Source organism: Trematomus bernacchii, unplaced genomic scaffold (assembly GCF_902827165.1).
Source record: "Trematomus bernacchii unplaced genomic scaffold, fTreBer1.1, whole genome shotgun sequence".
Taxonomy (NCBI): Eukaryota; Metazoa; Chordata; class Actinopteri; order Perciformes; family Nototheniidae; genus Trematomus; species Trematomus bernacchii.
The window spans coordinates 397,676-424,862 of NW_022987591.1; the positions used below are offsets into that span (position 1 = coordinate 397,676).

Below are 27,187 nucleotides of genomic sequence, written 5' to 3' on the forward strand. Positions count from 1 at the left end.
GACAATAATAAGTCCTCACATGTGCGGGTAACAACAAAGCCGAGCATTTCCTCATAAAATAATAGGAGCTTTTAATGGAGATTAAAGGATCAGACATCTCTTCCACACCTTTATTTATAACGGAGACACATTTTGAGATGATAAGCCTACCAATTCAATACGTCCACAGTACAGTAAGCTATGGGAGCCTGATGACACAGACCATAAACAAGGACAGAAATGAATACACAAGATGGCAAACACAGTGACAGAAGTGAACAAACATCACAGGAAAAGGAAATACATATTTTAAATTGCAGCATTATACAACACTGTTGCCCTGTTCACTGACACATTTACTGTGTAGTTGTTTGACCTGGATATTGCTATAATAGAGTTAAGGTTATTTTATCCTTCTTTTTATTGGTTTCGGGACATTTACACTCAAACACCCCCTGTCAAACTTAAAGTGGACCTATCATGCTATATTTAAATGATATATTGTAGGGCCATACCTATATAAGGTATATTTATACGTTTCTGTTTTCGAAATACCAAACAGATCATGCATTTTAGCCATGCCTCATTTCGCTCTATGTGATGTTTGCTGTCTACGGGTCTGATTCTGCTGACCACGCCCCCCTGCAGGAGAGGTGAGCCGTGCTCTGATCAGCTGCTGGGCTGTCAGAAGAGGGGGAGAAAAAGAGATCTCCGTCCTCCGTGTTTTATTATATAGAGTCGTTATTCATTTGTTTTAAAGCTCAATAAATAACAAAGAAGACCTTTGACCGGCACTTTTCTAATTTTGTCCGGAAGATTTCAACTTTAACGGACATCTTGACCGGCGAAAGTAACTGAAACTGCAACTCTGCCGCACGGTCCCCTCGTTCCTTGGAAGAGGCGGAGAGGTGGGTGTTTGTCATCTGCTGGTGGACTAACTGGAGAGAATTACAGTGCTTGCCTCGACGGGGAGGGATTGCATTGAATTAAAGCAGCGGGAGCAAACGCTTGCCTCGGGGAGGGAGAAAAAAAGCCACAGCGGAGAATAAACAGAAGGGTAACCATGGTAACTATGGGCGGGAAGTCTTCTTCGCTGCTTTTGTGGCAGACTACAGCGCCACTTAAAGGCCTGGCATATGTACTACAGCGTCTCCAGCGCTTTCGAGCGGCAATGGCCGGCCGTGGCCCAACCCCACATTCCCCTGATAGGTGGAGAGTTGGCCCAATAGCCGTAGCGCCACTTCTGTGACGACATAGAAGTGTTCAAATCTGGATCAGTTTTTATCAGATCCGTTGCAGCCCCTTTTTTAGAGATTTGGGTATGGAGGAAAATAGAAAGGGTTGTGTTTTCTGACACTTGGTGAGTTCCCTGGAACACCGGGGACACATATTCATGTATAAAAGATGTACAAAAGTGCATTTTGCATGATAGGTCCCCTTTAACTCATCAAATGTACTCATTGAACAAAGGAGTGATGTCTGATGCATGACCCAGTATAATTTCTCCACAAGCATCCAAATAAAGTTATTTTTGAACACATTCATGTTTTAATTACATTTGTGTTGACTGTGTGTCTAGTACAATAACTTGTTTCTCACAAAAGCTACTTTCTTTTAAGTACCCAGTTGTATACCAGTATTGAAGACATGGTAACTGTAACCAAAGGGTCAGTTTAATTAATTTTGAAGTAGCTGGTGAGTGAATATCAATTAAAAAGTGATATGTCGTCTAATGTATGAGGCTATGTTAAATGTGTGTATTATTGTTTGAGGTGGGAGGAGTAAAATGATAAGGTCAACTGGGTCAGAGAGTAAATCAAAGACTGGCAAACCATGTTGTTGCCACTATGTTGCTTTACATAACAGTCTGTCAGCTGATAGAGGAGCAGGTGAGTCAGTGATGGAGACTGTAAACATGGAAGTGTGCATAATGCGGTGAAAGGCCAAAGGCATCCCTTATCTCTCGGGAGAGGCTCGCAGTTACACTCATTAGCTTTCCCCTCATTGACCTTGATGATGGAAAATTCTCATGGCACACAGATATATAAATGGTCTTTAGAGCTCTGTGACATCCTTCACACACATAAGGCCTCATGTATGTGATTCTGTATTTAATCTGGAGTCTCCTGAGACATTGAAGGACAGCCACAGTCCGTAATACTGTTGAGTCAGCATGTGTTGCCATGGTGTAAGCACATTTCCTGACGTGTCCGGACCACTGCTGAAAAACAACTAACTCCCATGAGGGCCCCCCCCCCCCCCTAAACAACCGTGTGACAGCATTCGTGTCTGTGAGCGTGTGTGTACATGTGTGTGTTTTTGTTGATGCAGGTGTTACTCTGGCCTTCACACAGGCTAATGGGAGAGACCATTAACACCACAACAACCCTAATAGTACTGTAAATACTTGGTCTGCTGGTGTGATGATAGCTTTGTTCAATAATTTAGCAGCTGCTGAAAAAATCAACAATCCAGTTTTCCAAAAGAGCAAACAACACTCCAGGCAATGTCATCAGATAACTCACATAGGGCTCAGATTATGTGCAATATGCATAGCTTTACTCAGAAGTGCAGTGCAGCATGTGATGCAGTGTGCAAAAATATAGAGTGAAATGGTTTTATTTTGCCCACTTTTTTGGTCTTATTTTAATTGACAAAATCACCCTCCAATGGATTGTTTACCATGTTCAGCGTTAGCAGATGTAGTTGGTTAGCTGAGCTTTAGCATGCGTGGCTGTTTTATCTGTTGTAATTGAGCCTCTTTTAGTGTTTTTGTAATGGTACTTACTAAGTGATGACTTCACTCAGCATGTAAATGAGGCAGCCGAGTGGGTGAGAGATTCCTGCATCCAGCTTGTAATATTAACTGAGGTAATTTAGCATGAAACACAGTAAAAGGTTATTTACTAAGTATGATGTGCCGTTATAGATGTGTCCGCGGTGTAAATTGGAATGTAAGTTACGGTGTGATCTTTGAAACACAGCCAATGTAAACTGTGCAGTGAGCCAGCCCTTTACACAATGCAGTGACATTAAGACAGATGGCAGTGTCATGCATAATCAATTGTGCATTTCTTCTCAACATATACTTTAATAATCATTAGTTGGTCATTTACATAAGGAATTGACAAGACCATAAAAACTGAAGAAAGTTTTGCCATTAGTTTGGTTCATCATGAAGTCCAATACTGGTCAGTCATGGATGAGATATTTCAATCCTCAATACATGTGCTTACACTACAATACAGATCATTTACAACTAATCAGGTTTGTTCTTTATTGACATCAAAGATAATTACACGAAGGAAAGTTGGGTTGTACTGAAAGTGTAATTTTAACTATGAGTCTTCACACCCTTAGCTGCTAATGTTCACACAACACCCACAATCCCCTTCTTGCTCTCGAAAGAACGGTACCTAATCACTATTCCTCCTATGTGTGACGAATGGACCGTACAAAGTGTACCTTTTTTCTCTGTGGTTTAACACTATAAACATAAACCGCATATTTAACAAAAGAGTATGGATGCATACATCCAGACTCATGCGCTGCTCCCCATATCTGAAAGGCTTGTATTAAAGAAAAGATGCTTGTCGCAGATAAATGAATTTATGCAACACCAGATATCCTCATTTCTGCTCTGCTTCCTCCACATATTAATCAACTGTTTGATTTCTGCATGTGTAGCTTTTGTCAATGCCAGTTTTTAATGGGATGGGATGTAATCTCAACTCGCCTTCTCTCTTCCGCCTGGCAGTTACGCCTCGATTTCAATGGACGGTTTCTATGGTTTCTTCTTTTTTTACTGACTTCCACTCACACCATGTCCCATTTCCCTTCTCACTTTCCAGTTCTAGATATCGGCTTTCCATGAATGCCAACCATCTGATCGTACTAACGGTCCAGAAGGCCCAGGCAGACCCTCCTGTGCTAAGCTGACTGTCATTTTACCCACATCAGTTGTGCTAAATGCTATGCCTCTTTTTGCTTTAGCTATAAATCTCAATCTGAATCCTCCACAGAAGCTTTTTCAGTAATGAAAACAACAATGTGTCATTTTGTAAAATGTGCTATGAATAAAGCTACAGCCAGAAGTCTGTTAGCTTTTCTAAGAACACTGAGACAGTTAGCATTGGGTTTCAGAGAATTTACACTGGTTGCCCGGAAACCTCAAAGTCATAACAAAATATTGTCAGAGGTGCTGATAGATGTATTTGTTTACTTTGGACAGAGCCACACTAGCGGTTTCCAGTCTTAATGCTAAGCTAAATCACTGGTCAGCTGTCCGGATCCTTTTTGTTCAAATCTCGCAAGAAATTGAACATCAAATAATTGTTTCAAGCGCATTTGTTTATTTTGATGAGTGGTTCTATTCTATTATTTTGAGTAACCATAGTTTGGTTTGAATTATTTTTAGTTTGATCTTTTTTCCTTTTGAGGTCTCATAAGCAGATGGACAAGTAGCTTCAAAACAGGAGGCAGGGTGTCAGTAAATATTGGCTGTTGTTAATGGTGTTGATTGCAAAAGGTCATTTAATGTAACAGTTCAGTAGTTCAGGAGCGTATACTGATTTGCCTACAAGTCAAGAGGAAGGTACTGGAAAAACTATAAAAGGTTGTTTATCGGATTAAGACTGATATAGTTGAGCTGAATAACAAGAACAAAGACAGATTGAGAGTTATACTGGAATGCCTCCTACAGATCTCTCCCACTCTTCCTCTTGTGCCCACGCACTCTCTGTTACGGTGACGTCCACTCTTCCTTTTTACTCCTCCGCTCGGCTGTGGAGGCGTTCTGTTCTCCCTCATTCATACACTGCTACGTTATTTCCATTTTTGTGGACAGTGTGCATTGAGTTACAATTTCTGTGGCGGAAGAAGAGCAGCAGGAGGAGGAGGAGGAGGAGGAGGAGGAGGAGGAGGAGGAGGAGGAGGAGGAGGGGGAGGAGGAAGAAGAATACCATGTTTGGCTCATCCGATCAGATTTCCGATCATGCTGTGATCATGATCAAGACCTCACATGAGAGCCAAGCTTTACAGATGGAATTATGTAATCTTTGTTCATGGAAAGTGAAGCAAGCCCTTAGACAGACATATTGTCCAGTCTTTAACAAAATTACAAAAATACAACTTTTTTTATTTGACTTTAAAAACAAAAAGCATCATGCATTTCAAACGTTCTTCGTCCATGTGAACACCAGGATTCTACCCAATATGGCCAATAGCAATCATTTTCTACAAATAATTCAGATTAAAAAGTATATATGCTGTGCCACATAACTTTGTTGAGCTCACTACTCAGTTTGAGATGTTGGTAAACTCCAGGGTGTTTTTCCTTTTGTTATGTTTGGGGAGGACGTGTACTGCTCAAACTACTACAATGATATCCTTTATCAGTGAGAACAGTGTGTTCCTAATTATGTGCTATTTATATGCAAACTATTTGTCATTTGATGGGACATCCTGATCGGAACAGCGCTCAGGATGTTAGGTTATATTCTGGCGTACACACTTACAATCTGTTCATTATTCCATCTGTTATAAATAAATAGAAAAAGTCATTTTGACTCTGATGATTGATGATCTCGATTGAAATGCTAATGATTCTTTATTTTCTATTGAACATGTGGAGATGCTTCACATTCAAACCAACATTCATTTATAGTATGCAGTTAGGAATTTATGGCATTTAGTCACGGTTTTATTCCTCTCCTTTTAAGGTGAATAAATTGCAGATTCGTCCTTCAGCCGGTTCTCTGAAAAGTCATAAAATGGTAGGAAAAAATGTAAAAGTACAAAATGTAAAACTGATAAAAGTTTAATATAATAAAAAAGGAAGAAACAAAATGTACTGCACCAAAGTATGAGGCCTTGGCCGCAGCCGGTAATTATCTCCAAACTGGCATACTGATGAATTATTATACAACTGCACCATTCAAGTTCACATTCCCACAAATCATTTCTTATGTAAAGAAGTTCTAATAATAACTGCTCACAATGAAGTGTGTGTGTGTGCATCACCTCCACTGCAATTGATTTTGGGTCAAATTAGCCTGTATCAGAGGATGATAGCACCTTGCCCAGTAAGAAAAACACAACACATTATATTTTACTCATAAACCAGCTGGTTGGGAAACCATTTCAAAGGTGCTGCTAATAGTGTGTCTGTTAGAGCTAATAATGGAGCTGCAAAGGGATGGAAACATCAATCAGGAAGCTGAGGAAGGAGTAAAGTGAAGGTGTACAACTAGTTATTGGCTAGTACTGTAAGTGTTTTACCTTAGAGCTGAAGTTAAAAAGCACAAATGAAACACAACAGTGACATCCCCAGCCTCACCAGCCTGTCAGACAACAACATCCAATACCTCCTGAAATTCAATTGTATTGTTATCAAGGCTAACATCTGATCAAAGCCTGTTTGCTGTGTTAAGAAGATGGTAAAGAATGACACCTATATTACGCTTCAAACAAATAACTTTAAGGATTGATGTGTATTTTTGCTTTTTTCTTGCAATTAGGTGTGATCAGGAGTTAAGGACAACATATCTGCCAGATTGCAGCATGTGCAGCTTGTGCAGGAAATACTAAAACACCCACTATTATGTTGCATCTTTCACTGCCATCTTCTAAATATCTTTAATCGGTTACAATTAGTCAACTATGAGTCTGCACATCAAAACGAATCTGAACTAGAGGATGAAAAAAAGTCGCTCAGGTCAACAATTTAAGGTTTTTAAAGTGTAGATGTTTTCTACCTCAGTTATCTTGACTTTTGCAAGGGTTTTCAGACCTTTTATGTATTGTTCAGTGGTTTCAAACTTCTCCTATGCTTCCCCCACATAGGTGTTTTCACTTGACTTCCCTGACCTCTTGTGTAGGGCTGGTCACATCTGATTTTGCTCCTAATTTGTCTCGGTGTGGAACAGGTTTACTTTTGATAACAAATTGAACCCAATCTGTTTGCCGAGTTCAATCACATTGCATTTTGACACACAAAATCCAAGAGAATACATCGTTTTTTTTACATTTGTTTTTATATAATTTCATTGCAGGGCCTTTAACTAAGACCAGATGACCAGTCTAGTGTTTTTTTAAAGTGAAAAGTTCAATTTCTGTCATAATATTTGCATAGATGTCCAGCCAATCCATAGTTTGCCATCAACTTTTATAAAAGATAATATATAATAACTACAAACCTGAACTAAAATCTGTAAGATTTATGAGTCTTAAAATGTTTTTCAGTACTTATCCTCCTGTGTGTGAGAAAGTAAAGCTGATTCTCATAAACTCTGATTGTAGCTGTTTGTGCAATCCCAGAATGATACAAAATCACTGGTATGCAAAGTCCCTCTCTTTTGTGAGAGAGTATGTTGGTGTTTGCTCCGGGTGGATTGTGTTATGTTTTGAGTTGGGTGCTGTGTTGCAAGCTAATCTGTATTTGGCTCGGGTCAGGGGGGTGTGGTGTGGAGGTTGTGGCCTTGTGTGCTTGATCCACTCAGGAGAAAGGTCAGGGTCATACTAACCTCCTGAGGCATTCCCGCACCTATGGTAAACACATTCTCGAAAACATGACACAGTTGCACAGGAACTAAGTCAAGTTCTCATTATCAATTTGCATATATGACATACTGTATATACAAACTAAGGCAAGAGTAAAATACCTGCCTGTCCTTAAAATGCTGTTTGTTTGAAGCAACCTAAAATAAGGAATAACAAAATATGATATAATATTTTATGAACTATTTCAGTCAGCCTCTGTTTTCTCTTTTATATGGCTGGATTATTTCACTAATCTTTTACCACTATAATCCTCACTTCACAGAAGGCGATTGTAATTCTGAAGTCAGGTCTCAAATTAGCAAACAACGAATAGGATTAAATCATTTAAAGGTGTTGACCTCCAAAGCCCCTAACTAAGGCTGGTTGTTTACCATAATCACATGGCATGTATGTGCCTAATTTCCTAAATCTGTTTGAAAACCACCTCTTCATGCACGCAGGTTTTAAAATTCCTGACTTCAAAAAGATTTTCTTATCAAATAAAAAGAGCCATCTAAACAGCAACCAAGTGTTCTACTTATTTTTAAGTTTCCCTCACTCTACATCATTTATGTTAATGGTTAATCCAAGCAATAAATGAGACCATTTCTTAAGATGAGTTTGGCCACCTTTCTATTATTTATTATTAATATTATTTAATTTATAAGACCTACTTCTGCATAATAATCAGTTACTGTCATAACACATTTTTTCAACAGATATTACAGTCTTTATTTTGATAATCTCTTCAACTGTGATTCTTAAAGATTACTGATATTGTTATTGACTTATGTACTAGTTTGAATGTGATTTGTCTTTGCTTTTAGGAATCATCTGTGTGTTACTCTCTCACTATTCAAATAATAGTGAATGAATTGATGAATACACTACTTGCCATAGTTGAAAGCCTATTTTTACATTTATATTGTTGACTCTAAACAGAAGTTTTAAATTGTCTTTTACCTTCACTAGCACACAACTACATTTCATCTGTTGTGCCTTGATACACTTCAAAGTGTTAGAGCTCCATAATGGAAAAAGTGATACATGAAATCCTTAAGTTAATAACTCTCTAAAATATATAGTTATAAGCCTTAACCTACAACTAATTTATGAGAACTAAAGACAATTACACCATAGTTTTACATCAGTACTTTCTGTAAATGTAGCTGTAATTAAAACATTTAAATGTGGCTCAAATTGAAAACTGATCAGATTTCAGGTAGCATCAACTTCTCCTTACGTGACATGTTACCCTTTACAACAGCAGAGGACAGCTTTCAGCCTCGTGTCTGTAAATGCAGCCTTTGGCCTACCTGCAGACATGTCAGCAGTTCAGCAAATGATCTGGATCTTGGTCATTAGGCCGTTGCCCTCAGTTGTATCTGTCATTTGATCATTTGGCCTTTTGGCGATGTATGCGCATCCAGTGTGACTCCCACCTGAGTGACCTAGTCCTTGAAGGTCAAAGGTCAAGGCCTTGTTAGATATTTTTATGAAGATAGCCAGGGGTCAAGGACTGTGTTTGTCTGTCTGGTGACAAGAGAGGAAACAAGGGATAGGATTCCGGTAATAGGTGAAAGACGAGAGTGGTGATGAAAGGAGGGGTTATCTGGTTCTTCACAAAGCGTATCGATCTGTTTGTGTTTCAATGGGGTGAACGGGTTTGTTGGCCGCAGTCCCGGCAGAAGTGCTGAGGTATCGGCTGCATTACACAGTGGAAGTGTCGGTGCATAGGCTGCATTTAAAATAGGGTTGAAGAATTTGAGGTCAGCTTTTGCGGTCTCTGTTTGTAATAATAGCCAGTGGCCATAAAGCCCAAAAACACAGAGGGCTTGTGAACCACATGACAGGAGAACTTTCAAGTCATAAATCTTCAGCAACTAACCTACAAAGTGTGCTGGTGCTGCCCTCTTGTGGTCATCTTGAAGTACTAGCTTATATATCCCCCAACGTTGAAAAAACAAACACCTATCATAAATTAAGAAGAAAATTCTACATATCACTTTATTGCTGGAATTACACAGTATGGGATCTGGAGAATATAAAGTGTTGAGGAAGTATGTTCGGTTCGGTTTGTTTATTAGATAGATTATTCTGACAGTAATCAAGTTTGTTAACTGATGCTGTATATACTTCATGGAGCATTTCATCACAACCACACACACAAAATAAAAACAAAAACAGGTTACGGTCAGTGTAGAGTAACTGCTGTAACTTCAACAGTAGAAAGAGCTTAAATCTTTAAATATCTGTGAAAGGGACACCAAGACTTTGTCTGAGGTTATCTCCAAAAATGTATATTAGGAATAAACAAATATGTGACCCTTCACTATATTTTTTGCATTATGTCAGAGGGATAAAAAAGTAATTCACAAACAGGAACAGTCAAGTTCATGTTATGCCTAAGTATATATACACATGTGCATTTCTTTGGGATTAGTACATTTGGTTCATGTGATGTGAGAAGTGAAAATCCTTTAACACATAGCTGTTATACGCAAAGGTGATTTTTGTTTGGTCTATTTCCCCACTTCCAAATCCTCTCATATGTACACACACAGGCACACGCACACACACACACAGGCACACGCACACACACACACAGGCACACGCACACACACAGGCACACGCACACACACACAGGCACACGCACACACACAGGCACACGCACACACACACAGGCACACACAGGCACACAAATGCTCTTTCAGTGCTGTTTTGGATGTTAATAAGGCGCTGATTATCAGATGTTTTGGGGATCAATGGAATCTTAGATACACTCAAGTCCAACATATTCTCATAAATCTTATAAATAAAAATGGACTTAATAACACACAAAGTATTTCAATAATGACCTGAGGAGAGTATGTTGAACTATGTTAGAGGAATGCATTATATTTACAACAGAGTGATTGTTATATATCTGCGTCTGCAACATAATGGTGATTAAGCAAATGACAAGCGTCTGTAACCAGTGGTAAGTCCCATCCTTTACATTAGTATGTGTAAAAAAGTTAAAATCTAGAATAAAATGTGGCTATATCTTTGAATGCTGTGGCATTGGCAGGAAAAAGATAAAACAATGGAATAAGGCAGATAAGTAAGATTGAATAGCACCTGACTCACACAAAATGAACACCAGCTTACCAGTTTAGGGGGCATGTACTCAGTGCAGTGGTAAACTTAGTGCAATTCATTAGAGACATAATGTTATCATGTTGTTGTGCATCAATCAGAAGGCTGCTTGGTCTCTGTGTTCTGGTTGTTAATGTTTCAATCTCCGGCTGTTTTAGCAAACCTCTGTCCCTCTCCTGTCACATGCAGGGAAATAGCACCATCGTATGAAAACAGCAAGTTAAGCCAAGTCAAAGACGTCAGCGCCCACAGGACTCCTTGCAGGTTAGGAAGGAGGAATCTTTATGTATATGTCCTCTTCATGCACACCTGACAGCGGCTTATGTGTGTTCGGAGACTTCCGGCTTTTAGCGTTGTCGGGACAGGTTTCCTGAGGTAGGGAGAAAACCATCAGAAGTCCACCTTTATTACCAGGCTCATAATGTAAAGTTGATAAAAGTTAAACATACTGAAGGTCAGCAAAACAAAGATTTTCTAGGGGTGTTAAGTTACTATTTAATGTGAAATTCAATGTCTGAGCGTTTTGTCTTACGTAAACATGTCCTCGTCTTCAATGGTGGCAAGCCAAAAGCTGTAGGAGTTAGCATAGTAGTTGCAGGTTCCACGACCGTGACACTCGATGAAGGGAGCACTGCGGAACTCCTCCATACAGGAACCAGGAGACGCCAGAGCCTGGCCGGAGCCCTCTGCACCGGCACTGGTGTGCTACAATAACACACCAAGAAAACTGCTTACTAACCAAATTAAACACATTTTGAAGACAGTTATTGTTTGATTTTTTTAAAGACAGAATGTTTAAATGTAAAGAAAATGTTCTTCACTGACACTTTAATTCTAGATTTGTGATTAACATGTGTGTTCTGACGTTGGCAGGAAATATGAAGAAGGTTAGAGAGATTTATATTTACATTAGCTGCTCTCCATCTACTGTTCCTCCTAATTGTGTAATTTAAAAAATTGACCTCAAAACAAAATAACAAAAAAAATGTTTCACAATGTATGTGAGCACTTCTTTCCACACGTTCCTGAATCATTACTCCTCTGGCTTGGTGGTGCACGGGCAAACTTAATGTATTCTTGAGATCAGATACTGTCTGTCTTACCATGACGAAAGAGTATCCAATCCATAGAGAGTCCCAGCCATGGGGGCATGATGGGATCATGATGGTCTGACTGTGAACCGCTATCACCATGGCTGGAGCTTCACACACAGAACATCTGTCCACACACACACAGGCGCACACAGGAACAAAGTATGTTAAGGTCAAAAGAGTATCAAACATTTGCATTGCCAATTAACATTTGGTTAGAAAGTACAACATTTGCCCAAATTAACAGGACTTCCGGTATAAACCGTGTAAAGTTCCCGTCTTTTATCAGAATACAGATCCAGAGACGGTTAATCTGTTGGTTGATCAGATGATGACAACCCTGTACACCTCTAAACGATAGAAATGCTGACAAACCTGCTGATGAAGGGTTTGATGCCTAGACCGGTGATAGGTGCCATGTTCATGGGCATTGGCTCAGGGGAGGTGAGCCAGTAGGAGTAATCGTTACGGGAGGCGAAGTTGCACACATTGTTGATGTTGCAGAACAGGAAGGGCATGGGGCTGAACTTCCTCAGACAGCTGCCGGCCGTACCTAAAACACAGAGCGAGTAGACATGTCATTTATCCCCAAAAACCTTTGTGATTGCCTTTATCTTACTCCTTTATATGTTCCTCTCTTGCTGTGTTATTTACCCAAGTCCTGTCCATGTGAGCGTTCGTTGCCTTGTACGTAGAGCAAGGAATAGCCGTCATATATGAGCCGGGTTCCCTCAGGACAGGTTGGAACCTCCACCGTTTGGCTGTGGCGGGTTACCAGGAACCCGTGATCCATGGATGAGGGCCCGGTGTGACCAATTTGACCTGGAACACCATCAGGTCCTGGGGGGCCAGGGTATCCTCTGTGTCCTAAAGACATCAGGTGATTAATGAGGAATGACAGCGACAAGACAGCAGTTCTTACCCACACCATTCATCCCGATGTGTCTCTCACCCTGTGGCCCTGTAACACCAGAGTTTCCTTTGGATCCAGCCTGACCATTATATCCAGGAATGCCATCTTCACCTTTTGGCCCTTGAACACCTGTCACACCTGAGAGAGAAAGAAAACGGCAATATAGAATTAGGAAAAATGGATTTGGGAGGACAAATGAGCAGGTGAAGTGGTTGGGATACACAATTGTAAGCAAAACGTCACCTTGATGTCCTTTTTGTCCAGGGAGCCCATATGGCCCCTGGGGACCCGGTATGCCCTGAGTACCTGTGAACCCAATGTCTCCTTTGATGTAGGTTTGAGGGCCAGGGGGACCTGGGGGGCCATCAATGCCTGAAATATACAGTTCAGATGATCATTTTGGTTCTGATATGATTTGTAATATATGTTGTTATGATTTCTGTAATTGAGACAGAGATAGTTTTGAATATCAACAGACTGAAGCGTTTCCCCTTTTTATTTACCCTTCTCTCCTTGGAATCCATTGTCTCCAAGTTCTCCTTTGAATCCAATGTCACCCCCTTGACCCTTTGTACCTAGAGTTTGCATTCAATAAGAGTGTATTTTAATGTTTGTATTGTACTCACATTCCTTTCAAAATTCATGAAGGCAAACACACATAAAGTCATAGACTTTCAGATTGTATGTACTCACCTGGGAAGCCAGGGACTCCATGCAATCCCCTCTCTCCCTTCTGTCCAAAAAGACCTGGAAGGCCATCTTGTCCCTGTAAAACAAACACAAAGTGTAATGAAATCAGGACTGACATGCACATTAACTAACACAACATGTACAGTAAAAAGTCATGGGAAACGTACAGGGAGTCCAGGAGTTCCAGCATCACCCTTATGTCCCGACTCTCCCTGGAAACCAGGCTGACCCTGGCCTCCTTTGTCTCCCTTAGGGCTGTCTCTGCCTGACACACCAGAGGTCCCTGGTACTCCTGGAGATCCTGTTTGAAAAAGTTAAGAAGACAAATAAAACCATAGATAATGTTATTCTATTCAATATAATATGCCTACATTTAGGAGGTTCTCATCAACATAATACATTTTTGGTCTGTCATGTGTATGGCATACCTGTTACTCCGGTTTGTCCTAATGCTCCCGACTCTCCCTTAGGGCCCTCGAGGGAGTTACCTGGGTACCCCCTCTCGCCTGACTCGCCCTGGGGTCCGTGTGAGCCTGAAAGTCCCTTGTCTCCTTTGATACCAGAGACGCCAGGATGACCTGGAGTGCCAGGGAAACCAGGACTGCCTGTGTCACCTGGAGAGGGAGAGAGGATGCCACATGATGAAACTCTGATTGAGTGACTGAGGGAAGATATGGATCTTTGTTGCAAAGACACTGACCTTTGCCACCAAGCACTCCAGGAGATCCAGGGAAACCTTGGCCAGATAAACCTGCAGGAGGAGGGGGGAGAAAGTACCTTACAGTAAGTCTCTAAAAAACATTTAGTAGTGGGGGTCTGCAGAGGAAAACAACTTAAATCTACCCCTTGTCTGCTGATATTAGTTGTTATATATTACCATAATAGGAGAATGCACTGCTACCTGAACCCCGGACTTTAGGTGATGGGTGGTGTTTGACTACTTAATCAAGTGTTTGTGTTTTCCGGTAAAATGTGCTTGCACTGGTTAAGAGTGCTTGTATGAAGCTTCATTTGAATATCCCGAGGCAGAGTATGGCTGTATGATATTAGATGAGGCTATTCTATGTGAAAGCGTATCAACAAACAAGGAAATTGTTTAGTCTCTTCTTAACTCCCCAACACTAACCTGGGTCTCCTCTTTCCCCTGAGGATCCTGGGATGCCATCTATTCCAGGATCTCCCTTCTCTCCAAGAACACCAGGAGGTCCCTGCAAGCCGCCTTCCCCTGAAGGAGAAGATGTGATTTTTACCATTTACCAGGATGGCAGAGTTCTTACAGACAAATCCCCGTGAACAAAAAAACTGATCACATTACTGATGATTACGGTGATTAATGTTAGCATTTATCAGATTAGCTTAATAAATAGATTATGTTACTTACCAGTGCGACCATCAGGACCAGTTTCTCCTGCAGACCCCGCCAGCCCAGGAGTTCCCTTCTCACCTGGTCTACCTGACTGACCTAACACACACACACACACACACACACACACACACACACACACACACACACACACACACACACACACACACACACACACACACACACACACACACACACACACACACACACACACACACACACAACACACACACACACACACACACACACACACACACACACACACACACACACACACACACACACACACACACACACACACACACACACACACACACACACACACACACACACACACACACACACACACACACACACACACACACACACACCAACATTATCCATCTATCCAGTGTTTAAGACTTATAGGATAGAAGAAACAACACAGACTGAAATCTGACCTGAATACCCGACGCTTCCCTTGTTTCCCTTGGTTCCTTGCAGTCCTGCCTTGCCGGACATCCCCTCGTGACCCTTCAGACCCCTCTCTCCTGCAGTTCCTGGGAATCCGGGCTGGCCTGTCTGACCCTGTGAGAGTTGAGGAGAGGAGAGGAATACTATGTAAAGACTAATAAGACACTGATCACTAATGAGGAACAAATTCAATTTGCAAAACTATATACTATTTTGCATTAAAACCAACAAACAAACTAAGGCTGAGTAGTTTTGAAAATAAATACTATTGTAATTTGTTAAGGAAATAATTATTCTAACGTTACAATTCTTATTTTCATTAACAAGACCTATTAAAATAATGATTTTTGCAGGGGTCTGTACCACACAAAGATGGTTTCTTCAGTCTGTATACAAGTTGTATGTCTAGAAGTATATGCCGCAACGATTTTGAATTTCGTGTTAAGTACATTTTGCAGCTCTTAGTTTACATTCATTCTTCTGTACATTGTAGGTATATTCATAGGTTGTGTAACATTAGAACATTTTAGTGGCTGTTGGTTTTTACAAGATAGAGTTTTGATTGTGATTATTTTCCTAGGTGTTTCAAGACCACCCAAGCCTGGCAAGAGCTACAACTACCAATGGCGAGTGTTAACAGGATGGGCAGTTAAATATAGAGAGCCACAGTATACTTTTGAGCTCCTTTTCGTACATCTAGTGTTCTCAAACATAATATTTATTATAGCCAATGATTACCTTTACTCCTGAAGATCCTGGGAGCCCAATACCTGGGTCACCACCTGTTCCGTTGTCACCTTTCTGTCCATCTGTGCCTCTGAATCCGGTATGTCCTGTTGTACCAGAATCTCCTTTAGTACCCTGTGGACCAGACGAACCTGCACAAACACACACATAGGCCGAAAAATGCAGATTAATAACAAGAGTCGCATTTAAAATGCATTAAAAAAAACGTTATTCCCAATTGAATATAACATTTTGATTTTCCCTTGCTTGAAATACTCTCAATACAGCTGTTTATACTTCAACTGTTGCTGGACAAAATGTTATGTTTGTAACACACATGATACATGTTTGCACAAGCATTTCAATGACACACATTTTGTTAGTTTTATTTGTGCAATCTTACCGGGGATTCCCATCTCTCCTACAGTGCCTTTCTGTCCAGGTTGTCCAAAATTGCCCGGCTCTCCAGGAAAACCAGAGTCTCCTTTCTCCCCTGAGACAGATCAGTGAGAGTCATGGATCAATATCTAATTTATTTTTGCTTTATTTTTACTGGGTGATGAAGCAAGTGTAGAGAATGGACTGAAATTAGAGTTAATTTGAATAGGACATATATAGATGGTAAACCAATGTCTACATAGTTTAAATATCCTATAAAGAAATGTAAAATATTTTGAGGTTGCTGTTCATGTGCTCACCTGGTTGGCCAGGTGATCCAGACTCTCCATTTTTGCCTGACATTCCAGGGTTACCAGGAAGTCCTCGGTGGCCTTTCTCTCCAGTGCCCCCAGCGCCACCTGATAGGAACATTAATGAAACATCACATTGACATATTTCTTAAACAACAGGAACTGCTTGAAATGAATCAACGCATATTCTCTCATTGAGCAAAGGGCCAGTATGTTGATTTTCACCTCTGTTTCCAAGGTCTCCCTTCTCCCCCTTCATGTGCTCCATGTCCACTTCACTCATGTTTCCAGGAGGACCCTGCAGACCTCGATCTCCCCTCTCTCCTTTGACTCCTGAATCTCCAATACTACCTCTTGGCCCAGTAATACCTGGATCACCTGAGAGCAACGGTAGAAAGATACATTGTTATTTCTGCTAATAAATCTTTCTATTTAAACTTGTAAAGCATAATCTGTATAACCAGTATTATGAAGGCTGTAGAACAAACTATACTTAGATAAATAGAAAATAAGGTTTTCCTTACCTATCAGTCCATGAGATCCAGACGTACCAGGTGATCCAGGAAATCCTGGTATTCCCGGTGTCCCTATGACACCCATTTCACCTTTAATACCTGTTTAACAAAAAGACACATTACTTCCACATTAGTAAAAGCAGTGTGTGCTTTAAAAAGGCAAAATGAAACATTGCTAATAATTCATTAAGGTTGTAGAAATGTACTTGTTTATGATAATATAAGGAACTGACCTTTTTCTGCGTGTGCAAGTGCTACAATTACAAAACAAGAAAAATACATCAAAATCACACATCAGTCAGTCTCACCTTGTGTTCCAAGGAATCCTTCCCTGCCAGGTAGACCTGTTTGTCCGGGCAGTCCTTTATATCCTGACGTTCCTGGGACCCCGGGTTGTCCCTTCTCTCCCTGAGGCCCCGGCATGTCCAGACCGAGAGCACCGGGGTAGCCCCTGTCTCCCTTTGCACCTCCTCTACCTATTCAGCATGCACACACACAAATATAACACCATACAGGAAGTCAGGTGAGGTGTGTGTTTCAGTTTCACATTTTGAAGCTGAATCAGGAACATCTCACATGAGAACATCACATAGCTTTGTTTCTTTCAACTGTCTGTTCAAGTGTCCATGCAATCACAATACCAGGAAACTGAAGGAACTATAATTAATGAAGGCATTATTAATCTTATGATTTACACCTGTACTTTTCCCTCAGGAATGTTTGGATGCTAAGTTTGTGCTTACCATATGGTCCGGACTCTCCAGCTGGTCCTGGTGGTCCGGGGGCTCCGGGTGAACCTTTACCTGGAGAACCTGGCACGCCGACCAGTCCAGGAGGTCCTGGGACTCCCACATCACCTAATTTTGACCAGAACAAAGAAAAACAATGTTGTACTTGCTACAGGAGATGGGCATTTTAACTCTGTGGCATAGACTACATCCAACCAAGCTTAGTTTTTTCTGTAATAAGGTTGCTGAAACTCTGCTCCTCCACCCAATTTTAAACATATTTAATTGATAAAACACACGCTTAAGTTCATTGATTGATCCTGATACTACAAGCAACGTATTTAAAATAATGTATTAAGAATACCTTTTATAGGTGTCTAAATGAGTTCAAATTAAAACACCAGCACTGTTGTAAGCGTGTTGCAGTACCTTGGATTCCCTGATCTCCCGTAGGTCCTGTCTGGCCTTCTAGTCCAGGAATACCAGGTCGTCCAAAGCCACCCTTATCTCCCGGGAAGCCAGTAATTCCTGGTTGGCCTTGCAAACCTTTTGGGCCTGGAAGACCTCGCCCTGGATCACCCTGCAGAGTAAAAATATAATCTCTGATTTGCATCTCCACTCTCCCAACAGTTATTTTACATGAAATACAATCCTCCCATCTAATCATGTCCATACGTTTTGTATTGTATAACAGAGCTGTTGGAAGTACTCCGATAGACTTGTCTAATGCTCTCTCATGTTCCTAAAATCAACTCAACTCATCAGAACCAGGATGCCTCAGGTCCCTTGTTGAGTCACTTTCACATTGTGTGGCAGCACTTACCGTAATATCCAACTGTATGAAATGAAATTAGGATCAGAATACATATACAGAAAAATACACACTTTTGGTCCAGGTGTACCACTTTTTCCAGTCAAGCCATCCTGTCCACCACTTCCTGTCTCTCCTGGTAATCCTGGAGCTCCTGGTATTCCATTGATTCCTAGAAACATGGTCAAAACATTTCCTCTTAGTGTTGTCCTGTTAATGTACAAACTTCTGTGATGCATCAACAGATTTGAGGAATAGGTTAAACATGGAGTAACATACCTTTAGGACCAGTTGGGCCAGGTAATCCAATACCCTGGGGTCCATATTCACCCTTCTGTCCTGGGAAACCGGGCAACCCTCGATCTCCCTGAAGGCCTCTGTCACCTGCAGCCAGCAACAAGACACAAGGTAAACCGGACCACTCGCTAACAATCAGCACATATATGTGATTCGTCACAATTTGTTTCGTTTTTTCTGTAATAAGGTTGCTGAAACTCTGCTCCTCCACCCAATTTTAAACATATTTAATTGATAAAACACACGCTTAAGTTCATTGATTGATCCTGATACAAGCAACTTATTTCAAATAATGTATTAAGAATACCTTTTATAGGTGTCTAAATGAGTTCAAATGAAAACATGTTGACTGGTGTTGCTCACCTTGAAGTCCAGGAATGCCAGTTTTGCCGTGTGCTCCAGGTACTCCCTGAGATCCAGGAGTGCTCACACCTTGACCTGGATCACCTTTAACACCTGGTGAATGCAAGGTTTATGTTATAAATGAATTAATGTTCATTAGGTTTGTATTTATGCATTATCAGAGAGACTTTGTTCAGATGTGCATTTGAGATTGAAATGTCCGACTATATGAGTTCTCTCTGTGGATATCTCATGCCTACCAGGTTGTCCAGGAGTTCCAGGAGTTCCCTGCCTTCCATGACCGCCTTTCTCTCCAGACTCTCCCGTTCGACCGAAGCCAGGCTGGCCCGGTGGACCCCTCTCTCCTAGAGGCCCGATCAGACCAGGGTTCCCATCTAGTCCACGGTCACCCTTTATGCCCTCCCTGGCCTGAAAGAAATTGGAGAAAGTTACCGATTGTCAAATATACTTTGATTTAATGTTGACAATACATTTATTAACAAAATGTTAAACTAGTGGAACTGTCCTAATATTCTATATTTTTCGAACACCCACACTTACCGATTCTCCTTTGTGGCCTTGTATACCAGGGAAACCATCTTTCCCCGGCTGTCCATTCAGGCCGGGCCTCCCTGGAGTACCAGAAAGACCAGGTAGACCTTTCTCTCCTTTCAAACCATCAACTCCAAGAACGTCCCCTGGCTCGCCAACAGCACCAGTGGCTCCAATCAACCCGGGAACACCTTGAGAACCCTGCACACAAGTTGATTAAAATATATCTCGACCTCAATTAAATGAAGGATAAACTCTGACAACAATTTGTCCCAAGTGTTGCAGACATTATTCTACTTACAGGATTTCCAGTTTGTCCAGAAGAGCCAGAAGTACCCTTTTGTCCCTTCCCTCCTACTGGCCCTGGAGGCCCTGCCATGTGAAAATGGAAAGTTGTACATATTTCATACTCAATATTCATCATTGTGGGTGTCAAAACACAGAAACATATCCAATCAGTAAAGATTTGTACAATGAAACAAGCTGTGGTCCCAAGTCCTCAGATGGCCATGGAAATAATGATATTAAAGGTAGGGTAGGTAAGAATGGAGAAACCATCTCGAGTGCGCTAGAATTTGAAAGTACGCAGCTGAAAAAAATCTGCCCCTTCCTTCAGACTTCCTGACAGAGCCCCTCCTCCAATACACACGAACGTGCACATGACCAATGAGACCACGAGATAAGTTTGTGCACAGATGGAAGGCTGACAGGCAGGTAGGCCATCCAGTTATTTTAGCCGGGCCGGCTAAAATAATTGGTCATGCTTTTTACAGTGCTACGGCTTCCACAGATGACATTTTTTTATGTATTTATTGTCAAAGCATTTAATATATTCATTGCTATCGGGATGTTAAGAGCATTCCATGGAATATAACAAAAAGTGTTTCTGAAGTGAATTACCTACCCCACCCTACCTAGCTCACGGCCCCAATACATTTTTTGCTAGACCCCGCCGTTTATTTTCAATGTGACCAAATTCACTCACCCTGATCTCCTTTAGGGCCGTGTGGGCCAGGTAATCCAGGTGCGCCGGAACCTTCACATTGAACACAGGTATCTCCTATGTCACCTGAAAGGAGAAACATCAGTTTAAAGATAACTATGATACAAATGTGCCTTACATGTAGTTTAACTGCAGAAGTAGTACATTCGGCCACTAAAGTACAACAACACCTCAAAGAAAGAAACTGAATTTTAATCTTTTCATTTATTGATGTTCTGTATTGATGAGCATTTATTGTTGAGATTCCTACCTTTCTGTCCTAATTCTCCTTGTAACCCTGGAGGTCCAGCTGGGCCAGGAGCTCCTTTCTCATTGTTGCATTCATTAGGGTCAACTGTGTGGACACATTAGGTTATAAAAATATTTGTAGGTTAACACTATTGTTGTCAATTATTGAAAAGATTGTTATATTAAAAAATAAGGCATACGTGGTAGTCCAGCTGGTCCAGGGAGTCCAGGGTTTCCCGGTTGTCCCGGAGGTCCAGCGAGAGACTCTCCATCCAGTCCCCTGTCTCCTTTCTCTCCAAAGTGTCCTTTCTGTCCCGTCTCTCCACGAGGCCCCTCAATGTGCCGGCCTGAAGTAAAAGTCATCGGAGCCAGTTAGGTTGTTATCCAGGTTAGCGTGTGTCTCACTGACATATTAAGCCTTAATGCAAAGTTTTTATATTATATATAAATATAATGCCATTGTACCTGGAGGACCTGCCTCTCCCTGAGGACCAGGAAAACCTATGGATAAAGAGGAAACCAAAATGAAAATATATATATATATATATATATATATATATATATATATATATATATATATATATATATATATATATATATATATATATATATATATATATATATATATATATATATATATATATATATATATATATATATATATCATAACATGTAAACTGATCCAAGGTAGGTGTTTATTCGTATGAATAACTGGGGCATACTATGGCCTTACATTACCTTTTACTCCTTGGAACCCTGGGTTACCACTTGGGCCGGGAGGACCAGGGGCACCATTACCCTGAAATGACATAATAACAAACATTAAGGATGCATGGCCATTGATTAAAATTATGTTTTGTACACCAATCTACCTAAACTAAGAACAGTTGACAGCTTCATTTCTTACCTGTCATTATCCTTGGAATGCACACACAATAGAAAATATAGATATTCTTTTATTTGAACAACTGAAGAACACAATCACACACTACAGTCACAACACACTATTGTAATTTTACTCTTATTTAAAGGCATTTTAGAATTGTGCTCTATTAAAGAAGTAAAAATAGAAATAGAAAAGGCAAATAAATCCTGACTGTAAGGAATAAACTTAATTGTTGTTTCTGTTCAAAGTGATTTATGTAATACCAACAACAGGTGTTAGTTGTCCGATGCACTTTTCTCAAACTAGTCATGGAAGATATTATAAACCGGTAAAATCAGTCTATTGTCCCTTTAACATGGTCTCACATTTAACTAAATAAAGATCTGGTGACATCTGCTGGTAGTTTCAAGACTTACATATCCTGGTGGTCCTTTTTCTCCCTTTTCACCCTGAAACAAGAGAGAGTTTAGTATTTAGGATGACTTCAGGAAATTTCAAGTATTGGACTTGAATATCTGCAAAGTACGTAAAAGTTGCAGTAGTTACCTGGGAACCAGCGAATCCAGCAGTTCCAGGAAAGCCTTTTTCTCCCTGTATTAAAGTATGTTGGTACTTTAGCAATGAATATTTCAAAAATAAAACAAAAGCAAACAAGAGTTGGATGGTGGAGGCCAATAGGTGATAATACAGTAAGTTATATTTACCTTCGACCCATCATCTCCATCCTTGCCAAATTTTCCCTAAAATGACAGGAACACTTACTTTAATGGGTTAAGTTTTCACATACTTTTTTTCAGAATGTATTAAAACATTTAACCATCCCATAGAGATGTTTTTGCAACTTACTCTTGATCCAGGAGGTCCAATTTCACCTTTGATACCATTTAGATGAGGGACGCAAAAGCCCTGCAAAGGAAATTAATCAGAAGTCTCAAAAAAGTAGAAAAGTTTGACCTAAAGATAACAAACAGCCTCTGTGCACAGTAAAGCATACACCACAACATTTGAATGCAAATAACTTACTTTGTCTCCTTGGTCTCCCTTAAGTCCTCTTTCACCCTTTAGGAATAACAAACATAAACACACTCAGAAAATATCACAAAATCCGAATCATCAAACATGTAGCAATCGTGGTTTATTCATCCACGAAAAAGCTACATTTGTATTCAGTTTTGAAAGAGCTGAGTGAGTACCTGTGGTCCAGGTACATGCACTGTGGGACGTCCTCCTTCCACTCCCAGTGTTGTCCCAGGAGGGCCGGGGGGGCCACGAAATCCTGGATCACCCTGCACACAGACGGCAATGATCACCACAACTTCCACAACCAAATACATGTTTAAAGTAATAATACATTAACCATTATTCACAGGCTAGTCATTTTGTGAAAACCAAATTAAACTTGTGAAATAAATATGAATTCCCGGTAGACATTGATTGATATTGATATCCTCATTTGATTAAATAGATATTACAAGACAGCATTCAAATGTTTTTTTCACAAACCCCCAACATGTCCCTTGTCTCAAAATATGTATGTTTTACACAGCATGTATATACAGTAGCAGGAGCAATCTTATTACCACTTTATAATACAGTAATATCGAGGTAAGAGATTGTAATATATTTGTTATGTAAAGGTAAAATATAAAAATTAGATAACCTCAAAATAATCAGGTTGATTATTAAATAAATAACATATTTTAAGACGCCATCAACACTTTATTTTAAATGCAAGTATTTCTTCCTGACAACACATGGTAGCCCAGATATTACTCCATTGTTAATGTTTTATTACTGAACCGTAAAGTGCTCCTGAAGCTATGTAGACAGTGAAAGCATCCCATAAGAAGAGTAGCTTTTTCGCAGACAACTTAAAAAAAAAAAAAATGCTCACCTTCTCTCCTTTCTCACTCACAAAGGCCAACTTGTCACCCTACAGGGAGGTACAAAACAGTTCCTATAAGATCTCACCTGGGTGATAAAAGTCATTAAAGGGTGGATATTTTTTACAAGTGTAAAATCATTTTATTGATTAGTCTTACCTTCTCTCCAGGAGGGCCAGGGAGGCCAGAATCTCCCTGTAAACAGAAACATAATTAGTAAACACACTGATAAATTAATCAGCCACCATTATGTGCACATTTTGAAATCTACACAGATTCAACTTCATTTTTTGTGCTCTTTCCAATACAGAGTAGTATTATTTTTAAAGATAATCATGGGTCTCTGTATACCCAATATTCCATAACTTTGACTCACTTTGGGTCCTTGAAAGCCTGTTCGTCCTGGAGGTCCAACTGGTCCAGGAAATCCACTTGTTCCCTGGGAGAGAAAGACGAGTTTGGGAACCGCATGGGTTTAAATGGAAACTCAAATAACACTGTCTCAGTCTTTCTCATTTTCTTGCGACAGACAGCAAAAACACACACAAACAAACTTACAGGTAGTCCAGGTGTGCCAGCAAATCCTTTGTCTCCTCTCAGGGGAACAATCCCGATCACACCACCAGGGTCACCCTGTAGGAGAGAAGATACATGGTTTTGAAGTTGTAGATGGGAAACATTTAGATATAAAAAAGTTAACAATTCACAAATCAAAGCTGACCTTCATTCCAGGAATTCCTGAGATGCCCTGAGAAGAGATTAATATAGTTATGTATCTATACATCTTCTGATACAATTGCCAAAACAATATTTGTGCAGCTTTATTGAAAATTCTGATGGGTTTCATATATTTTACACAGGAGAGGGGCAATAACTGAAATATTTGCTGGTCAATTGGTGGTTGGTTGTTAAGAGAATCAAGTTTGCTTACGGGAGGTCCTTGAAGACCGGGAAAACCAGAGGTGCCATCCAGTCCTCTATCTCCCTGAAACACAAAACACCAAGTCAGAAGGTTCAAACAGTGAACAGATCCGATTCAAAACACAGTAGAATTGTTTGTAGTGGCTTACTTTGGTCCCATTGCATCCTGGGATACCTTGCGAACCGGGTGCACCGTCATGTCCGTTAATGCCCTGAGAGCAGGAGTGCACAAATACACAATTTGAAACAGTTTACATTTAGTGATATAGTCTCCACAGCTTCCCAACTAGTCTCTCTCTGAACAACTAAACTCCCCACAGACACCACCCAACAGTACAATGTAGCCTATTAAGTAACACGTCTTCCTAAACCATGTTATTTAGAGGTATTACTTTTAAGTTAATGATTGCGTGTCATACAATATCTTATTGTTTGGGGTGATTTAACCGGACTGTCACATTGCAGGATGTGACACAGATCAAAGGAACTTACCGGTAGTCCGGAGTTTCCTGGGAAACCTGGCAGACCAGGAGGACCCTGCAGGATGACAACCATATCAGCGTTGCTGAGTCATGACAAAACATAACCAATCATTTGTGGAATAGAAGTCTGTCTCATATACTGTATCAAATCATACTGTACGTCATAATTATGTTGGTTAGTTACTCACCCTCACTCCTTTCAACCCGGGAGCTCCAGATTCACCAAAAGTGCCCTAACAGAAACAAATCAGGATCATTATAATATAACATGTTGTTAATCTTAATTGTTGAGAAATGTGTGTAAAATTAGTTTACAATGATACACGTGTTGACTGGGGGAGAACAATTTGGTCAGGCAAGGTTTTTACGGTTAAACATTTATTCTGTGTGTGTGTACTGACCGTTGGGCCCATTGGTCCTGGAGGACCTTCAGGTCCATGCATCCCTGGAAATCCCATATTACCCTGAAGACCATTGAATCCACGCTCACCCTGTGAAGCATAGACCTTGGTGTTAATTATACAAGAATAAATATTTTAATTTGAATTGAGATTAGATTTATTACACGATTCTATAACACAATGCCAAGTCTAAGACTAAGTTGTATAATGTGTTACTGTAGTAACATTAATAAATACAATCAATAATGGATTTACAGGTTTGCAGGATGTAGTGGCATCTAGTGGTGAGGTTGCAGATTGCAAACAAAATACCCCTCTGCTCGCACCATACCTTTTTTGTCCATTCTGGGCTACTGTAGAAACATTACATGATGGGTTATATTTAAAATAATGAAAACAGAAACATTCTTTGTTCCAGGTGATTATACAAATAATATAGTGACTTTTATATTCCATATCTGCCAATAAATTCCCTTAAATGCTACACACTGCTCCTTAAATAAATTACAGGAATAATTACAGAGCTTGAATCTTAAGTAAATTCAAACACTTTAGGGGCCATTAGATTTCATTCAAAATTGGGCATTTCATCAACTTTGGTTTACAGGGATCGTTTGACCAAAGATTTTATGATTTCATCCTTCATTGCTATAAAGTTTGCATGAAAATAAGAATGTTTTAGAAAAATACAAAATGAATTGTGAGATGATATTTATGAGTTCTTGTTTAGTTCAAAACAAACTTTCAAATAATGTTTAATTCCCTTTTGTAACCCTCCTTCCAAAATCAGCCAATAATAAACCATATTTTTACATTATAAACAGACTTAGTTGCATTTTAGTTCATAATCAAGCCACATAGTTTTTTGTGCACAATATTCTAATCCAATAAAAGGATGATTTGGTTACAAATAATCCTCATGAAGAGACCGACTGCTGAATGTTGTATGGATGGGGGCATTGCTCTGTGAACAAGTGTCATAATCCAGTGATCTTTCTCAGCTGAGGAAGTGATGAGTAACATGCTGAAACCTTTTGGATCAATTTGCATTCCCCGACCACAACACATTTGACGCCCATCAGTTGAAACATGAGGATCATCAATAGCTTTACCAAAGCAAATCCTGTTGTTTCTAAGGAAGTGATATCATTGGAAATAAAGCTCACATGAGATTTTAGAAAGGCTGTTTGAGTCCTCTCTGACATTTTCAAAACAAAGAGGTTCTTTGAATCCACAGTGGATTGGGCGAGCTGTTGTTGTCGGGGTAAGTAAGTAAGTAAGTAAAGTTTTTTATAAAGCGCTTTTCCTAGACAAAGTCACAAAGTGCTTGACAAAACAATAAGACATCCACATAGGAGGCGTACAATGATCAATGAACCCACATGTTAAGAAGTCATAAAAGCACCAGAGCATAATTAAGACACAATAAAAACACAATAAAACAAAACTTACAAATGAAATTTAAAACAAACAAAATAAAAGTAGCTGAATGTTTGGCTACTGTTGCTGTAAGAATCAGCCAAAAAAAAGCCAGACCGAAGAGAATAGAAAACACTC

General features: G+C 40.0%; 1 protein-coding gene across 1 annotated transcript in view; it reads right to left on the bottom strand.

The window, feature by feature from the left end:
* Positions 1-9,499: 9,499 nt before the first annotated feature.
* The window catches only part of col4a1 (collagen, type IV, alpha 1), a 36,628-nt gene continuing 18,940 nt past the window's right edge, over positions 9,500-27,187 (bottom strand). Inside the window, exons 3-52 of the mRNA XM_034129120.1 lie at positions 25,631-25,720; positions 25,418-25,462; positions 25,240-25,284; positions 24,897-24,959; positions 24,758-24,811; positions 24,548-24,574; positions 24,385-24,459; positions 24,203-24,265; positions 23,986-24,021; positions 23,838-23,876; positions 23,137-23,229; positions 22,967-23,002; positions 22,790-22,849; positions 22,648-22,683; positions 22,490-22,534; positions 22,360-22,392; positions 21,796-21,856; positions 21,523-21,558; positions 21,258-21,404; positions 21,080-21,163; positions 20,812-20,895; positions 20,128-20,198; positions 19,836-20,027; positions 19,535-19,703; positions 19,296-19,388; positions 18,915-19,019; positions 18,710-18,807; positions 18,254-18,404; positions 17,840-17,953; positions 17,405-17,572; positions 17,106-17,195; positions 16,807-16,959; positions 16,591-16,689; positions 16,296-16,385; positions 15,905-16,044; positions 15,154-15,280; positions 14,732-14,812; positions 14,477-14,575; positions 14,051-14,101; positions 13,779-13,964; positions 13,518-13,651; positions 13,354-13,426; positions 13,164-13,235; positions 12,904-13,032; positions 12,700-12,798; positions 12,402-12,614; positions 12,123-12,300; positions 11,760-11,874; positions 11,189-11,361; positions 9,500-11,026 (exon numbers count right to left, since the gene is read on the bottom strand). Coding sequence (XP_033985011.1) covers positions 10,939-11,026; positions 11,189-11,361; positions 11,760-11,874; positions 12,123-12,300; positions 12,402-12,614; positions 12,700-12,798; positions 12,904-13,032; positions 13,164-13,235; positions 13,354-13,426; positions 13,518-13,651; positions 13,779-13,964; positions 14,051-14,101; positions 14,477-14,575; positions 14,732-14,812; positions 15,154-15,280; positions 15,905-16,044; positions 16,296-16,385; positions 16,591-16,689; positions 16,807-16,959; positions 17,106-17,195; positions 17,405-17,572; positions 17,840-17,953; positions 18,254-18,404; positions 18,710-18,807; positions 18,915-19,019; positions 19,296-19,388; positions 19,535-19,703; positions 19,836-20,027; positions 20,128-20,198; positions 20,812-20,895; positions 21,080-21,163; positions 21,258-21,404; positions 21,523-21,558; positions 21,796-21,856; positions 22,360-22,392; positions 22,490-22,534; positions 22,648-22,683; positions 22,790-22,849; positions 22,967-23,002; positions 23,137-23,229; positions 23,838-23,876; positions 23,986-24,021; positions 24,203-24,265; positions 24,385-24,459; positions 24,548-24,574; positions 24,758-24,811; positions 24,897-24,959; positions 25,240-25,284; positions 25,418-25,462; positions 25,631-25,720 — 4,803 coding nt within the window. The 3' untranslated portion in view covers positions 9,500-10,938. The remainder of the gene's footprint in view (positions 11,027-11,188; positions 11,362-11,759; positions 11,875-12,122; positions 12,301-12,401; positions 12,615-12,699; positions 12,799-12,903; positions 13,033-13,163; positions 13,236-13,353; positions 13,427-13,517; positions 13,652-13,778; positions 13,965-14,050; positions 14,102-14,476; positions 14,576-14,731; positions 14,813-15,153; positions 15,281-15,904; positions 16,045-16,295; positions 16,386-16,590; positions 16,690-16,806; positions 16,960-17,105; positions 17,196-17,404; positions 17,573-17,839; positions 17,954-18,253; positions 18,405-18,709; positions 18,808-18,914; positions 19,020-19,295; positions 19,389-19,534; positions 19,704-19,835; positions 20,028-20,127; positions 20,199-20,811; positions 20,896-21,079; positions 21,164-21,257; positions 21,405-21,522; positions 21,559-21,795; positions 21,857-22,359; positions 22,393-22,489; positions 22,535-22,647; positions 22,684-22,789; positions 22,850-22,966; positions 23,003-23,136; positions 23,230-23,837; positions 23,877-23,985; positions 24,022-24,202; positions 24,266-24,384; positions 24,460-24,547; positions 24,575-24,757; positions 24,812-24,896; positions 24,960-25,239; positions 25,285-25,417; positions 25,463-25,630; positions 25,721-27,187) is intronic.